Source organism: Barbus barbus (assembly GCF_936440315.1).
Source record: "Barbus barbus genome assembly, chromosome: 41".
In the NCBI taxonomy this organism is placed as follows: Eukaryota; Metazoa; Chordata; class Actinopteri; order Cypriniformes; family Cyprinidae; genus Barbus; species Barbus barbus.
This window is the reverse complement of record NC_136719.1, coordinates 16,205,650-16,223,305: the sequence shown is the minus strand read 5'-3', so window position 1 is coordinate 16,223,305 and position 17,656 is coordinate 16,205,650. Positions and strand designations below refer to the sequence as shown.

The following is a 17,656-nucleotide window of genomic DNA, read 5'->3' as shown; positions in this document are numbered from 1 at the left end:
TAACGATATACCGGTATGACGGTCTATCGCGGTTTGAACGTACAGGATTATCATACCGTAAACATTTCATATATATATATATATAAAATAATCTCACCCGCGCATATGCAATTTATTTCGGCTGCTTCACTCTGCTTAAATGACAGAGACAGAGATTGTATCTAATCTCCATCCCCCGCCGAAAAAAAGTTTAAATTTGCATTATGGGAATATTTTGGATATTTAAAAAAGACACAAAAAAAACTGAAACGTGGGGTTGTCCTTGAGGACGAATCCAATTTGCAAAAAATGTGGACGCAAAGCGGCTGCAAAAGCAGGCAATACATCCAATATGTTCGCTCATATTTGTGGACATCATCCCTCCGTGCAGATAAAGGTATGTCGCATTTATAACAAGTTATAAGGCCGTATAATTTCCGTGATGCAGAGGGAATGCCGGTGCAGTCGTGAACATGGGATTTACAGAATAACATTAACGAGGTTGTCACTTAAAACACGCAATCTGCTGGATGGATAAATCAAAAGTAGATATGAGTGGTGCCGTTTTATCTACTACATACTGAAGTATGCATGCATGACACTAACCGTGTTTTCAGCGTCTATATAAACATGAACATCAGCAGATCTGCTCTGAGAGAAAACCATCTTTATTTGAGAGAAACCATTGTCAAATACACTAAACTCAAAGGTCTGCTACAACCCGTCAAAATAAAAGTTCAATTTAACTTGAAGTCCTGACAGAAATAAATGAGCATTGTACAATGTACTTACAACAATAATAATATTCTTTATAATAATTAATTTATTTAAACATTATTTTTAAGGAATATCATGTTTGTCCATGTTTTAACTTAGAATACCTCTGTTCTGCAGCACTTTGCCAAAAATAAAAGTTGTTATTTTCATTTGATAACATTTTAAAACATTAATTAAAATGTTAAAGTGTGATATAGATATACATAAGGTTTACGGCTTTATTTTGTAATAGTTTTTTTGTTTTTGTCTTTTTTCCTCAGAAGGGAGGCTTACTTTCATTAAAATGATTTCAAGTTTGTTGCAATAAAGGATTTGTTCACTCAAATAACTTGTTGTTATTCTTTTAAGATTCATTGTTACTGATAAGAATTATCGTTTAATATATACCGTGAAACCGTGATATTTTCTGAGACGATTATCATACCATTACAACCCTAGTTTCTACCATTACATTGAGGCTGACCCAAGGAAGCCCATTTCACATTTGTACAAAGCAAAATATCTATAATATTTGGAAGATGGAGGATTTTTGAAAAGTTAGCAATGGAGAAAGTTTCTTTTGTCTCCTTATTGTTTAGTTGCAGCATCAACCAGAAGGTACTAGCCAGCCAAACCTCAAGTCGTTTTTTAAACCAGGCCCAAATAAACGTACATTGTGTTACTGAATGCCTCTGTGTAGCTCTCTAATGTATTTGTCACCACGAAGAGACATTTCTTTGTCTATACATGAGTCAGTTTAGTAACTACAGTCACTGTTTGGTGACATTGCTGGATGTCTCATCTGCCTCCTGCCATGTGGCATTGTGTAACTGTTTTTCTCTCCGTTTGCCTTTCTGTACTGTTTGTTCTGTCTTCTCATTGTTCTTTGCGTCCGTGTGATAGATATACACACAGAGGCTGTGCAGGCAGCTCTGGCCAGGCATAAAGAGGAGAAGATGGCCCTTCCCATGCCCACTAAGCGTCGTTCAGCCTTCGTCCAATCTCCTGCGGAAAACTGCACTCCTCCCGGTGGGTCCCACTTCACCCACAAGCCTTCTGCTGCTCCTTCTGTCCAGATCTCACTGACCAGCAGGGTCTTAGAAAACACAGGCACATCCGAACCTTTTGGGCACACCCTGGCCATATATATAATATATATATATATATATATGTATATATATATAATAAATATATGTGTATATATATATATGTATATATGTGTGTTTATATTTTTATATATATGTGTGTTTATATTTTTATATATATATATATATATATATATATATATATATATATATATATATATATATATATTAGTAAATTTGATACATGTGATTTAATTTAAGTAACCACAATTTCACTGCAAATACACTCTTAAGACAATATATGTCTGCCTTTTGTCTTATCTGCATTTAGGTTTTTTTTCTGTGCAGAAATAGCTTCTTTGAACTGTTGTTGTACACGTGTCACCACAGATACATCGTCTGCGTCAGAGGACGAGGGCTCCCTGCGGAGGCGTCAGGCCGCAATCAGTGCAATGCTGGCTCAGAATCTACAGAGTCCAGAGTACTGGATCAACCGCTCTGTCCAGGGCTCCTCCACCTCCTCCTCCGCTTCCTCCACCCTCTCTCATGGAGATGGCAAAACTCACAACCACAACCACAGCCAGGGGCAGACCAGCGTGCTCGCTGATGTGCTGGCACACACCCGCATAGGTACTGCAGGATAATGAGTCACACATACACACATGTTCAGGTGCTGAATCATAGACAACCACTAATACACACACAAAAGAGTTTCAGTTTTATAGTTGTCTCGCACTTACATTTTACACTTATTTGACTTCTAATAACCTGGTCAAGGCAAAACAAAGCAGTAGCAAATCATAATTTCCAAATCAGTCAGCATTAATACGACTAATCAAACCTGTTTGTTCAGTCGTGTTTCATATTGAGCATGTGAACGGGTTCACCGGATGAATCACTGTACTGTCATGTGTCTTCACTGCAGAGAGCAGCAGCGTTCCGCCTGACGTCACGTCCACAGTGCCTCAGGACAGGAACTCCAGAGTGGATCTGCCACCCAACATCGTAGTGAGGGGCATGAGTCGCGGCCAGAGCCGCACCAGCATGATGGACACTGCCGATGGTATGGCCAACATCACATATCTATTTTCTGAGTTGAATTCCAAAGTTGTAATATTTTATTCAAAGCAAAATATATTAAAATATTAAGATTTTGTTTAAAGATTTTTTTACATCCTATGGAGTATTGCTAATAATGTACTTCTATTAGTGTGGGTTTTTGTTTTATTTTTGGTGTATTTATTACTCAATAGCAGTTTTTTTCTACAACATTTAATATATTAACAATTGGTAGATAACTAGATACTGTTATTAGAAACTTGTATATTGATATAATTAATTAATTTTTGAGTTTAGAAATGTCTATATATAATAAATAAGGTGTAATTAATTAATAGAAAATATATAACTAATTTATAGAAAATATGTTTGCATTTTACATCTTAAATTTATGTGGGTTTTAGAAATTAAATTTAGATTAGCATTTTTTCTTTACATATTAATTATAATTGGTTTGCTTTTTTACATGTATGAATCATTCCAGTTATGCTCAGCTCTAAAATATTTGGTTGCAAGAAAACCTATTTTCAAAATCCCTATCCAGTACACAAGCGACTGACAAAAACAATGTAAATTCATTGATTTGAATGGCTTTTTTCACTTCCTGTTAAATATAAATGTAATGTCTGTTTCATCACTAGTGTTCATTAGCACTATTCGCTTCCTGAATGAGCAACTCACACAGTTTCCTGTCAGTGCCTTTTTTTTAGAGAGATTGTAAATTAACATGATTGCTATGTGTTTCTGTTAACATTTGAATGTTTATTGCTTCCTCCTTGTTCGTGATGCCATCTGACTATAGGAAAAGGTAGGGGTGGAGGGTTTTTTAGTGCAGTGCAGTGACACCCAGTGGTTTTGTCCTCCCAACTTGGTCCTGTATGATTCTTTGGTGTTCCAGCTCGCTTGTTGTGACAAACCTCCTGATTGAATCATCTGTATTTGCTTTGACTCTGATGTGTCCTTGACCAGCTCACATTCCAGTAATATAAACAGGTGAATGAGAATATTTCTGTCAACAGGTGTTCCAGCACACAGTCGTGTCTCCACCAAAATACAGCAGCTGCTCAACACGTTAAAGAGACCCAAGCGGCCTCCGCTCAGCGAGTTCTTCCAGGATGACTCTGAAGAGATTGTTGAAAGTATGAAGCTATTTTTAGTGCCATACTACATTTATTTGGATATTTTCATAATAAATGGAAAATGCTTTTAATTTGCTTCTAAATTCTTTTATAATTTAATCCAACATATTTTGTTACAAACTAAATCAGATTATAATTTTTACAAGTTTTGTAGAACCTGATCATGTTCTCCAGCATGATTTAAGAATGATCCAAAGAGCTACTTGAGCCTCAGTGGAAGCAAGAAAATCTGACCATCTTAACAAAGAGTCACTTGATCAGAGTCACAAATTTACCTGATTTAATAGTGACCTAGAAGTAGTCCCAGATTTTCAGTGTGTCCTCAGATCTTTGGACCCTACTGTAACTATATTCTTTGTCTTCTCTACTTGCAGTTCCCCAGCCAGATCCCAACACACCCAGGCCAGAGGGGCGACAGATCATTCCAGTAAAGGGGGAGCCACTAGGGGTGGTCAGTAACTGGCCTCCAGCTCTGCAGGCGGCACTGGCACGTTGGGGAGCCACACAGGCCAAGAGTCCAGCCCTTACTGCCCTGGACATCACCGGCAAACCACTCTACACCCTTACTTATGGTAAGATGTTTGGATTGGCACAAGTAGTTTTGAAGTGTTTTAATGGAATAGTTCACCAAAAATGAGAGCTGTCATTATTTACTCATCCTCATGTCATTCAAAGCCCATATGCTACTATAGTTATTATTTGTCTGAGCTTGTGTCACCCTTTGATCGCTGCAGGTAAACTATGGAGTCGCAGTCTGAAGTTGGCGTACACGCTGTTAAACAAACTTGGCACCAAAAACGAACCAGTTCTGAAACCTGGAGATAGGGTAAGATTTCAACACAGTACTTGGTACACTGCAATCATATACTGCTCTCAGCTCAAGGCGGTCTTATTCTCCATATTTCTCCCTTTAGGTGGCATTAGTTTATCCCAACAGTGACCCTGGGATGTTCTGGGTGGCCTTTTATGGGTGCCTTCTCGCTGAGGTCATTCCTGTCCCGATAGAGGTGCCTTTATCTCGGAAGGTATGAGAGAAGATTAAGCATGAACAACTCTTCAAACATGATATTGGCTAGATGAAGTGTTCACAGTTGTTTGTCTGATTTTTAGGATGCAGGAAGTCAGCAGATAGGCTTCTTATTGGGCAGCTGTGGTGTGGGTCTCGCTCTCACTAGTGAGGTGTGTCTAAAAGGACTTCCCAAGACCCAGAATGGAGAAATAATGCAATTTAAAGGTTAGCTCCCTGTTGCTTTTTCTCATTTCATCACCTCGCTTCATCAAATTCATCATTAAGTTTTCTTTTGAAGCTGTAGAATGGAAGTCTAACCTGTTTTCTTACAGGGTGGCCTCAGCTCAAATGGGTGGTCACTGATACCAAGTATCTCACCAGACCCTCCAAAGACTGGCAGCCGCACATTCCTACTGCAAACACTGACACTGCTTACATAGAGGTGAGTGCAACGCACGTGTGTGTTTAGATGAGTAAGAATCCTTTCAATCTGTCTAATTGTGTGATGTGTGTGTTTTCAGTACAAGGCCTCTAAGGAGGGTACAGTGATGGGAGTGGCTGTGTCGAAGATCTCCATGCTGACACACTGTCAGGCTTTAACGCAGGCCTGTAATTACTGTGAAGGTGAGTGCTACAATACTGCTGTACAACAAATGCACTAAAACCTGATATTTCAGTAGCACAACGCTGAGCGACTCTTGGCTCTAGAGTTAAGCAGTAAGATAAATTAATTTATAGCCAGTGCTTAGTCATAGATTATTTCATTAGATTTATACTAATTAGATTTTTTTTTTTTCTGAAATGCAATTTGAAGTGGAGATTGCTTGTTTTCTGTCTTTTTTTTTTTTCAATTAATTCTTCATCAAAATGTTATCTAGACCTTCTGAAAAATTGTTGAATCTTGACCTATTGATTGGCTTATCTTAATTTATCACACTTTATTTATTTTTACACTTTTAGGTCTAAAATGGTTTAATATTTGTCATTTAGTGTTATTTTAGTATAGTATTTATTGCGATTTTGAATTAGGTTTTATTTTAATTTTAGTTTAAATCTAAGTTTTTCTTATGTGCTAGTTTAAGTGCTTAAACTTAAACTGATTTGTTTCAGATAGTGGCCAAGGCAACTAATTTCTAATTTTAAGTTTTTTATCTAATACTTATATTTTATTTTATATCGAAAACAATTCTTAAGTTTTAGTTTATAATAACAACATATAATATAATATTACTAAACATTATGCTATTATAGTAATGTACTTTTTTCAAAGAGAATTGTATTTTCCTGTTCCCTTTCTTAGGAGAAACACTGGTTAATGTCCTGGATTTCAAGAAAGACTCAGGCCTTTGGCATGGAGTTCTAGCAGTGAGTCTGATTACTCTGAATGTTTACGTTTTGTGAGTTCTTTTCAGTTTTCCAAACTTCCCGCATGACTGCCGGTATTGAACCTCCATGTGTTTGTGTTTTCTTACAGAGTGTCATGAACAGGATCCACACTATTAGTGTGCCATACTCTGTCATGAAGGCTTGTCCGCTGTCCTGGGTGCAGAGAGTTCATGTTCACAAAGGTAAAGACATCCTCAACATCTATGAATATAATTGTTTCGTCAGTCTGGCTGATGGTTAGTCATCTAGAAAGAAATCATGGCACATTATCAAAATATAAGCAGTTCTGTGCTACAATATCTAAATGTCTTTCATGTCTATGTGTGCACACAGCTCGTGTGGCCTTGGTGAAGTGTAGAGATCTGCACTGGGCTATGATGGCTCACAGAGATCAGAAAGACACCAATCTGTCTTCCCTGCGCATGCTGATAGTAGCTGATGGAGCCAATCCTTGTGAGTAATCAAGCTGTGAGAAATAGCTTGAAGTGGCTGTATTTCTGTATTTCAGGGCAAATAAATGATCCATATTTCTGTCTTAGGGTCTGTCTCTTCATGTGATGCATTCCTGAACGTGTTTCAGTCTCATGGGTTGAAACCTGAGATGATCTGTCCATGTGCTTCCTCCCCTGAGGCCATGACGGTGGCTATCCGCAGGTACCTGGATGTATCAAGAGCTATACACATCCTCATTATACACTTAATTGCCATAGATATGCTTTAAAGTCACTTTATTCATTTAGGCCTGGTGCTCAGGGCACTCCGCTCCCTGCCAGGGCCATTCTGTCAATGGCAGGACTCAGTCACGGGGTGATTCGGGTCAACACAGAGGATAAGAACTCTGCCCTTACCGTGCAAGATGTAGGACATGTCATGCCTGGAGGTAAGACTGCAACCATTTAAAGATTTCACTGTAGATTATGTAAGCATGACGTGAACTGTTGCCAAGTTTGAAACCACCTGCCACCTTGGAAACTACTAATGGGTATTGGCAACAAATTTAGCATGCAATACATCAGAAAAAACTGTATCCGTAAAAGTCTTTTTAGTAGCATGCACAAAATGCAATGTTTATGAACACAGTCCAAACCACATTCATGCATCATTTGAAATTTGTATGAATGCTCACTGTCACTGCAATGCTGTGGGAAAAATATATATTATTTGATTATTTTTTTAATAAATATAAATTATTGTATAGTCTAAAATGTTTTTTAAATGTCTAATTCAGTTAATTTAATAATGTTGGATTTAAATATTTTAAGATTTCAGTAAATTCGTTACATTTAGAGAGCATTTCTGTTTTTTCTTTCTGAACCACAGCTCTGATGTGTACTGTGAAGCCCGATGGGCCGCCCATGCTTTGTAAGACCGATGAAATCGGAGAGATAGTTTTGAACTCGCGTGCCGGAGGCACCATGTACTACGGCCTGCCCGGGGTGACCAAGAACACTTTTGAGGTATGGATAAAATGCATAGGAAGAAATATTTCTACTATCAATACACAGAATAAACACATTCACTCAAAACAATGTCTCTCTGACCTTATTGTCTGCAGGTGATTCCTGTAAACTCAGGTGGTACCCCTATTGGAGACGTTCCCTTCACACGCACTGGACTGTTGGGCTTTGTGGGTCCAGTAAGTAATAGTATAATAGACTTTGTTGCATTTTTAAAGCATCTCTGCTTATATATACTGTATATAGACTACCTTTCTGACCATTTGGGTCTTTTATTGAAAAACTGTTCTCTGCTCTCAGGGAAGTTTGGTGTTTGTGGTTGGAAAGATAGAGGGTCTGCTTTCAGTCAGTGGGCGCAGACACAATGCAGACGACTTGGTGGCCACAGCGCTGGCGGTGGAGCCAGTCAAAACTGTCTACCGAGGGAGGTACGAATGACGCAAAACTCATTCAGACTGAAAGTGTGTAGACTAATGCCATAGTGCGATGTGGTTCTGAGACTGTGTCTCGTGTACGCAGGATTGCTGTGTTCTCCGTCACTGTTTTCTATGATGAGCGAATAGTGATTGTGGCAGAGCAGAGGCCTGATGCCAATGAAGAGGACAGTTTCCAGTGGATGAGTAGAGTCCTACAGGTAATACACAAGTTACCCTCAATGACCTCGCTAAAATCTATTTAATTTAGTCTAAAGTAGGTCATTGAGATGAGTGGACCTGAGCTGACAGGCTAAATGTAATGAGGCAGATAACAATGAAAAATTTACTTGTTTCACAGTAATAGGTTTCATGACTGTCTGCTTTCTGCTTGCTTTCCCACAGGCGATAGACAGTATCCACCAGGTGGGCTTATACTGTTTGGCCCTGGTCCCTGCTAACACGTTACCCAAAACTCATCTGGGTGGTATTCATGTGTCTGAGACCAAGCAGCACTTTCTGGAGGGATCTCTACACCCTTGCAATATTCTGATGTGCCCTCATACATGTGTGACCAACCTTCCAAAACCCAGGCAAAAGCAACCAGGTACTCTTGATCTGCATCTAAATCAAAACCTAAAGAATTGTCTCACTTTTTTTGTTACTGTGATGAGGGGAATAACCTTTTAAGCATCAAATTAACTGAGAAATTTTAAAAGAACATTTGGATTTTAAAATGGTTTCATATATTTTAGCCTGCACTTATGTTTACAGATTGTTCTTTTATATTTATTTTCCTTTTCTTTTTTATTTATTAGTTTATTTTTTTAATATTTACTTTATTTTTTTCATTTTTTTAAATTTAACAAACTTAGTCTTTATTATTCATCTGTAAAGCACTTTAAATTACCATTGTGTGAAATGTGTTATAAAAATATACTTTCTTCACAGTGGGAGTCGGTCCCGCCTCCATTATGGTGGGCAACCTGGTGGCAGGAAAGAGGATCGCACAGGCTAGTGGGAGAGATCTTGGCCTCATTGATGACCAAGAGCAATCCAGAAAGGTTAGCCAAAGATTTCAGGACCACTGCTTGTTCAGTAAACTTACTGTTGATATCCTTGCGAGATCCTAGGATATGATGATAGGCAATTTGAATAATGCCTCTTTTCTCTATAATAAAGTAATAAAATCTATAATTGTATCATGATACACAACTTTAACTCTATTATAATTATTTTGCAACATCAAGCCTCCAGTTTCTGAGTACCTCCAGACACTACTGGGATTCTACTTTTCGATCTGGTTTAAATGATAGTGTTATTAACTCAACACCAATAGAATTTAAAGAGAACTGGGGATGAAGAGTGTTTGTCTCGTCTCCTCTAAGCTTGTGCTCTGGTCTGTGTTTTTCTCTCGTGCTCGGGGCTGTAGCTCTGTGTGTGGCCCACTAACATGGTAAGCCTGAATGCCAGTAACGCTCTGCTATTTGTGTGCGCTGAGCTTCAATTCCCCTTTGCAACCAGCCATAACTACAGCAACCTCATGGCCTTAGAGATGAAAAACATGCATAAAGATAGATTTTTATTAAAGAAATTTTGGTTTTACTTCAACAAAAAAGCAAAATGGAGAATTGACCTTATTAACGTAATATCTCAGGATTGTGACTTCGTTTCTTGTAACTACGACTTTGTATTTTTCTTAATTTATCTTTATATCTTACAAAGTGGCTTTCTACTTTCTAGTTTTAAATTTGGTCTCACAAGTACCTCTTTATTTTTTTTTCTACTCTGAGACGAAAACATTGTTTTGGAAACAGAAGGAATACACTTGCTCTTTTGCTACATGATGTGGTTATTATTGCTGCTACCTGCATGAGTCCTGCTACGGGTGTTTAAATATACAAACTATGTGAACTATCATCCCCCCCAGATGTATATTATAAACCTTAAATCCTTTTTTGTTTGCTGGCTTAGTAATGCTGTTTGCTGAAATAATGCTACGAGTTGATTTGTGTCTCCTGTTATCATGTTCAAGGTTAAGATTTCTGTTATTGATGTCTTTGTATGGATAATAAGTTGAGACCTGTCCTCTTCTGTCCTACAGCATCAGTTCCTGTCTGAAGCCCTGCAATGGAGAGCACAGACTGATCCTGATCATGTCCTCTATATGCTGCTGAATGCAAAGGTGACACGCATACAACCCCCATAAAAAACTGATCATTTAGTCAAACTATTTTGTACTGAGACTCTTCTTGCTTTGGCCTTCAGGGTGTAGCAGTGAGCACAGCCACGTGTTCTCAACTGCACAAGCGAGCAGAAAAGATCACTGCAGCTTTGCTGGAAAGAGGAGGAATTAACACTGGAGACAATGTAGTACTGCTTTATCCTCCCGGTAATGATGTCCGTCTCAGCTTTCATAGTACATGTTAGGGTGTGGTCACTTCAATTAAATTCTTTTTTAAATTCTGCGAGCAAACACTGATACATTGTTTGCCTACGAAAATTCACCAAACATTTGTAAATGTGACCACAGCTCCGTGAATATATAGCTAGAATTTAACACATTATTGCACAGACTTTTAATATGCAGTTATTTTGCAACTTTCAAGTGTGTGTGTTTTTTTAAGATGATTTAAATATGGTAACTTTAGTTACTGGTAGACACACAGAAAACCTTTTGGTTTTATCTACCAGTCATTAAAATCACCAGGTGCATTTCTCAGCACCCAAACATCCAGAAATAACAGCATGAATCATCACATGGAATGGTATCAAGAAATCTGTTTTTCTTTTCTACAGGCATAGACTTAATTGCCTCCTTTTATGGCTGTCTGTATGCTGGCTGCATTCCGGTCACCGTCAGGCCTCCTCATCCACAGAACCTTGCCGCCACTCTCCCCACAGTCCGAATGATCATAGATGTGAGTCTATTTTGCACATGGCATCCATTTATGTTTTATGAAGTGTAGCATGTTAATCTGACAAATGTTGTCTGTTTTAGGTGAGCAAAGCAGCCTGCATCCTCACAACTCAGACCCTGATGAAGATTTTGCGGTCTAAAGAAGCAGCAGCCAGTGTGAATGTGAAGACTTGGCCGAATATCATAGACACAGGTACAGAAATTAATATATTCACATAGCTTTTATGACAATTGTTGAAAGATCAGTATCTCTGACTTGACTGATTTTGTGTGTGCAGATGATCTTCCCAGGAAACGGCCTTCACACATCTATAAACCCCCCACTGCAGAAATGTTGGCCTACCTGGACTTCAGTGTGTCCACCACAGGCATGCTGACTGGAGTTAAGGCAAGACTTGTCTATCCATTCAGTTGTTCATTTTGCTTGGCAAGAACAGGTATGTAGGATCTTTGACCTGTTATGTGCAAAACATCTTGTTTATTTGTTTCTTTCAGATATCTCACTCAGCGGTCAATGCTCTGTGTCGGTCCATCAAACTGCAGTGTGAGCTGTACTCGTCCAGACAAATTGCCATCTGCATGGACCCCTACTGTGGCCTGGGCTTTGTGCTATGGTGTATGTCTAGGTAAGTCACACGGTCAAACCTTTTAGTCTATGACCTAACCAGGCGTAACACAATAAATCACATTTTATGTTCATGTGAGGTTAAACTGAGACTGCACCTGGTTAGGACACAATGCCATGCATGGAATTTCTAGAATAGCCACTGTAATTTGTATCTGTGTGTGTGTCTAGTGTTTATTCAGGTCACCAGTCAATCCTGATCCCTCCCATGGAGTTGGAGACGTCTCTGCCCCTATGGCTGAGCACACTCAGTCAGTATAAGATCAGAGACACCTTCTGTTCATATTCGGTCATGGAGCTCTGCACCAAGGGCCTTGGCACACAGACTGAAGCTCTGAAGGTGAGTCAACAGGTTGTAGATTCACTACAGTTCAAAATATTGGGGTTGGTATGATTTGTTTTTGAACAAAGTCTCTTATGCTCATCAAAGCTGCATTTGTTTGATCAGAAATACAGTAAAAACTTAAATATTATTACAAGTTAAAATAACTTTTTACCATTTTATTTTAAAATGTTTTATTTCTGTAATGACAGCTGATTTTTTTTTTTCTTGCTGAATGTATTTCTTAAATTGTACTGACCCCACAATTTGGTTGAAAACGGTAGTGTACAGTCCCACACTGTCACATAAAAGTTATTATTCATCTACACGTCATTCTGAACCTGTATGACTCCAGTGAAACACAAAAGAAAAATGATCGAAGAATATCCTGGCCACTCTTTACAGCTCTACAATGAAAAAAAAGCATAAAAGTGATCCATTCAACTTGTGTACTATATTCCAAGTCTTCTGAAACCATACAATAGGTTCAAATTAGAACAGACTGTATATGAAGAGACTCATCTCTGGTTGGCATGTAGAAGCAATGTTCGTTTTGTAAACAATGTTATTTTTGGTGATTCGATCCATACAGTTCACAAAACCAGTGAATGATTCATTCACCAAAATGACTGATCCAGTTCCTGTTTCATCTCACTGCCAAGGTCAGATCATCTTTTAAATAACATACATTTTGATCAGTTTCTCACACAAAGCTATCGTATGGCTTCAGAAGAGCTGAAATACACACAAGCCAAATGCACCACTTTTCAATCTCCATGTACTGCAAAACAGAACAACCAGCACATTATTAAAAATCCTTATTTTGTATTCCTCTTAAGTTGGAAGAAGTCATACAGGTTTGGAATAACATGAGGTTGAGTAAATAACAGAATGTTTGGGTTACTATTCCTGTAATACTGAGTTTCAGAAAGGGATGTTCAAGATAAACATGGTGTGGAAGTGTCTATAAAAGCTGATGAGAGATGTATGTGCAGGCGCGCGGCGTGAACCTCTCGTGTGTAAGGAGCTGTATCGTCATAGCCGAAGAGAGGCCTCGTTTGCCACTCACACAGTCATTCTCCAAGCTCTTCAAAGACCTGGGCCTGTCTCCACGTGCAGTGAGCACAGCTTTCAGCGCCAGAGTCAACCTGGCCATCTGTCTACAGGTTGGGGCAAAAAATATATTGCATCAACAGTGTTATGATGCAAGAGCAGAGCCTTATTTTGATTCCTGTCTCCTTCCATCAGGGAACTGCTGGTCCAGACCCGTCCACTGTTTATGTAGACATGAAGTCTCTCCGGCATGACAGGTATGTGTGAGATGAGCCTGGTGGTGACATGAAGACAGTCTGCTACATGCATGCAGTGTGACATTGTCCTTCTTTCTCTGTCGCAGAGTGAGGCTGGTGGAGAGAGGAACTCCTCAAAGTCTGCCGCTGATGGAGTCTGGGACTGTAAGGCCATCCTAGTTCTATCCTACTTTATCTTGCACTGTTATTAGAAGACATATCAGTCATTGCGTATTTTTTTCTCTGCCTCGCCTTAGATTCTTCCTGGAGTGAGAGTAATCGTTGTGAACCCAGAGACGAGAGGACCATTAGGAGACTCTCATCTAGGCGAGGTGACCAAACACAATTTCATTAGAGCAATAACACAAAAATAACTTGTTTCAGTGATGTATATCTGTCCACGTCCCCTCCATATACTCAGCAGGGTCTGTTTGATGGCTAACATCTTCATCGCTTTTTTGCCTTGTTTTCCAGATCTGGGTGAGCAGTCCCCATAATGCCAGCGGTTATTATACCATCTATGGTGAGGAGAGCCTGCAGGCAGACCACTTCAACACACGGCTGAGTTTTGGAGACACTGAAACTCTCTGGGCCAGAACTGGATATCTGGGATTTGTCAGGAGGACAGAGCTACTGGATGCAAGAGGAGGTCTGTACTGTATTACAGATTGATGATTATTGTGAAAGTATTATTGAAAAATGGATTGTTCAGACTCTGAATTTGGAATTGATAAACCATATTCACAGCCTTTACTTGACCTGCCAACATTTTACTGGCTCCAGCACAACAAACTATAAATTTGTATCATTAAAATTGTCTCATTATTAACATATAATTTTATTTTTATAATCTATTAATTTTTAAAAAAAAATGTTTTATTATATTTACATTCAAAAGTTTTTTTTATGCTTTTATTCAGCAAGGGTGCATGAATTAATCAAAAGTTACAGTAAAAGCTTTTACGCTGTCACAAAAGATTTTCTTTTGAACTTCCTTTTCATAAATGAATCCACAAAAATATGAAGCAGCAACTGTTTTCTACATTGATAATAATAAATATTTCTTGAGCACCAAATTACAATGATTTCTGAAGGATCATGTGGTATTGAAGTAATTGCTGAAAATTCTGATTTGCTATGAATTATTTAAAATACATTTATTTTAAATGATTAAAATAAAAATAAACTATTTTTAAAATATCTAAAAATAGAAAAGTTATTTTTAAAGTGTAATAATATTTCATAATAAGACAGCTTTTTTTTTAAAGATCAAATTAAAGCAGCCTTCAAAAACATTATAAAAAATTACTGACCCTAAACTTTGTAGAACAGTAGCATATTTTTTTTTTTTTACATATATAAATAAAATTAATTCCATCAAATGTTCAGTTTTCCTAACAAAAAAATGCAATAACAGATGGATTTATATTTTTTTTTTAATTATACAGGACAATATTCACAACACAATGTTTAAGTTGGCAAGGGTTAAAAATGCACACATGTTCAGACAATGTAACATACAGTACTGCTCCAATAGCGCGAGACTCCTTTTTCTTCTCCTTTATCTTCCACATCAGATCGCCACGATGCTCTGTTTGTGGTGGGTTCACTCGATGAAACACTGGAGTTGCGAGGTTTGCGTTATCATCCCATTGACATTGAGACCTCTGTGTCTCGGGCGCACCGCAGCATCGCTGAGAGGTGAGAACCTCCAGAACACTGACACGCCTGTCTGAACATATACGTTTCTGATTACCACGCTAAACAAGTTTTGTTGTTACAATACGTTATCCTTGTGTTTTTAAGTTCATGTCTTTGATTGGATCATATGCTTTATCTTACAGCGCCGTCTTTACGTGGACCAACCTTCTGGTGGTTGTAGTAGAGCTCAGTGGATCTGAGCAGGAAGCTCTCGATTTGGTTCCCCTGGTCACTAATGTAGTTCTGAAAGAGCATCACCTCATAGTTGGTGTGGTGGTCATCGTGGACCCCGGCGTCATCCCTATCAACTCGCGGGGCGAGAAGCAACGCATGCATCTGCGCGACTCCTTCCTGGCCGACCAGCTGGATCCCATCTACGTGGCGTACAACATGTGAGCATGGACTAACGTGTGTAAAGCTGAACATGGCACCCAAAGAACCACTCACAACAAGCCGTTCCTCTGTGCCGTCAGCATGCGACATGGAGGACGAAGCGTACTAGTCCTCTTTCTGCCCCTGCGCTGAGCCTTGTACATATTTTTATGTTCTTTTTAATGTGATTGTGGCCTGTTCGACCATGGCGGTCACCCGGCTCAAGCCATCCAACCTTCTCTGGACATCCATCCAGGAGGGTGGTGCTCTTCTTTTAGAACATATCGCTGCCCTTTAAAACAGGTGAAACCACATCTTCGCCAGTCGCATTGACTTCGATGTCCAACTTCTGGTGCCACTTCCGATTTGCCTCTTCCATAGAGCAGCGCTTGTGCTCTTGCAGTTAGACCCGAGAGACTAACACACAGCTTTTCTGCGCACTTTATCTCCTCTCGTGGCCAGAGGAGTGTCCTTTAGTTTTCATTCTGGAAGTGCTAACTTAGTTAACTTCGGATCAACCGTATCACCAGCAAAACAAACATATCTTGTTTTATTCAAAACTGCTAGTCATTTTAACGGTTTTAAAATAAATGCGCCGCATTTTATTATTGCGTGAACAGGTTTTTTTTTACTCACATTGCCATCTGTAACTGTAAGAACTGGAGTGAGTAGGGGTTTGTGACATTGTTCTCACTCAAAGCACAGCAAATTTAACAATACATTCGTAACTTGACATCTATATGCATTAAACATATATTGAGGGTGACATAAACGTTTGGAGTTGAAGATAGTTCCATGCCTTTTTTAAATGTGTGTTTCTGTCTTTATTTTGATTTGAGGTGACTGGAAAGGTGAAGAGATGGAAGGTGTTTGTATGTAGACTATATATTGTAGTGTCTCACTGGTGTTACTGTATAAACAAATGGACACTGTTATCTGGTCCTCCAAAAAACTTGACTGATCTTTCATACTTGATGGCAGTTCTTAGCAGCAGCGACTCAAGGCCATGCTGTGGAAACATTCAAAATCTTTTTACACATTACAACCGTCACACAAAATGGTTTCTCATAAGCCCGGTTCACACTGACACGCTAGGGTCGCCGAGTGGCAGACAGTGAACCACCCTTCAATGTTTTTTCAGTGTTTTGGATGTGTGTGTGTGTGTGTGTGAGCGTGCTAGAAAGCAAAAAGAGTGTTTTAACCGACATTGAAAAAGAGAATGTGAGCTAAGAGAGGAAATATCTTTTATATCTTAATAAAATTACAGTAACATTTATTAGCACCTAACATGTTAATTTCAAAATGGCCTTAGATATCAAATTTTTCTTCCTTCCTGCAGATTGTTTACATGTGAATTTCTGTGCAGCTCTTTTCTTTAACAATGCACATTCTCATAACTGTTCTTTTTGTATTTTTAATTCAGTTCTTAATTGTCAAAATGTTGAGTGTGTTGGTGCAAAATTTATAAAGTTTTATGTTAATTAAATTTATTGTTGTCATCACTGAATCTTTTACTGTCTTTATTACAGTAACTTTATGTAAGTAATGTGCAAATAACAAGCCTAAGAAGATCTAGCGCTCTTCCACATTGAGTATCGAATTCTGTCAGGAAGTGGCAGTCTAGTTCATTTCTATTTAACCTGTGCTGTGCTGAAAAGTCTTTATCCACAATCTGTTTTAAGTTAATTGAAAGAAAATAAATCCATAAAAAGAATGAATCCAAGATTTAGTTATAATATAGGATCAGTAATGAGGGTTAGCAAAACTACATCAGTGCAAATACTGAAGGTTTTTAGGTTCTAAAATGGCATTATGAAGCACATGCGTGTCATTCAAAGCAAGCTGTAGGTATAAATACAGGGACATATTAAGAAATTATATTTATGTCCTCAAATAATCCACACACTTTTTCAGGAAAACCCACTCTTATTTACATGACATTTCATGAATCCAGGAATCATCAAATAAAATCATCAGGATACAAGCTTCAGGCTAAATTCAGATTTGTCCACCAGAGGTCACCATATCCTTTGATTCTTACTCATCGCTTTAGTTCTTCTGTCAATACAATCATGACTCAAGCACACTCTACTGGATATTTGAATTAGGCCTACTGTGTATACAGAATATCATTATGTATTTGC

General features: G+C 38.5%; 1 protein-coding gene across 1 annotated transcript in view; it reads left to right on the top strand.

Annotated features, from left to right (window-relative positions):
* The window catches only part of LOC306860542 (disco-interacting protein 2 homolog B-A-like), a 52,436-nt gene extending 35,419 nt beyond the window's left edge, over positions 1–17,017 (top strand). The window contains exons 4-38 of the mRNA XM_079402279.1: positions 1,639–1,764; positions 2,211–2,450; positions 2,746–2,883; positions 3,899–4,018; positions 4,393–4,590; positions 4,753–4,844; positions 4,933–5,043; positions 5,129–5,252; positions 5,360–5,469; positions 5,549–5,651; positions 6,328–6,392; positions 6,502–6,595; positions 6,747–6,866; positions 6,953–7,067; positions 7,154–7,293; positions 7,734–7,870; positions 7,969–8,049; positions 8,171–8,298; positions 8,390–8,504; positions 8,689–8,890; positions 9,235–9,347; positions 10,388–10,468; positions 10,552–10,675; positions 11,083–11,204; positions 11,285–11,396; positions 11,482–11,591; positions 11,699–11,829; positions 12,000–12,168; positions 13,146–13,316; positions 13,399–13,460; positions 13,547–13,604; positions 13,697–13,771; positions 13,914–14,088; positions 15,017–15,140; positions 15,284–17,017. Coding sequence (XP_079258405.1) covers positions 1,639–1,764; positions 2,211–2,450; positions 2,746–2,883; positions 3,899–4,018; positions 4,393–4,590; positions 4,753–4,844; positions 4,933–5,043; positions 5,129–5,252; positions 5,360–5,469; positions 5,549–5,651; positions 6,328–6,392; positions 6,502–6,595; positions 6,747–6,866; positions 6,953–7,067; positions 7,154–7,293; positions 7,734–7,870; positions 7,969–8,049; positions 8,171–8,298; positions 8,390–8,504; positions 8,689–8,890; positions 9,235–9,347; positions 10,388–10,468; positions 10,552–10,675; positions 11,083–11,204; positions 11,285–11,396; positions 11,482–11,591; positions 11,699–11,829; positions 12,000–12,168; positions 13,146–13,316; positions 13,399–13,460; positions 13,547–13,604; positions 13,697–13,771; positions 13,914–14,088; positions 15,017–15,140; positions 15,284–15,536 — 4,439 coding nt within the window. The 3' untranslated portion in view covers positions 15,537–17,017. The remainder of the gene's footprint in view (positions 1–1,638; positions 1,765–2,210; positions 2,451–2,745; positions 2,884–3,898; positions 4,019–4,392; positions 4,591–4,752; positions 4,845–4,932; positions 5,044–5,128; positions 5,253–5,359; positions 5,470–5,548; positions 5,652–6,327; positions 6,393–6,501; positions 6,596–6,746; positions 6,867–6,952; positions 7,068–7,153; positions 7,294–7,733; positions 7,871–7,968; positions 8,050–8,170; positions 8,299–8,389; positions 8,505–8,688; positions 8,891–9,234; positions 9,348–10,387; positions 10,469–10,551; positions 10,676–11,082; positions 11,205–11,284; positions 11,397–11,481; positions 11,592–11,698; positions 11,830–11,999; positions 12,169–13,145; positions 13,317–13,398; positions 13,461–13,546; positions 13,605–13,696; positions 13,772–13,913; positions 14,089–15,016; positions 15,141–15,283) is intronic.
* Positions 17,018–17,656: the final 639 nt, after the last annotated feature.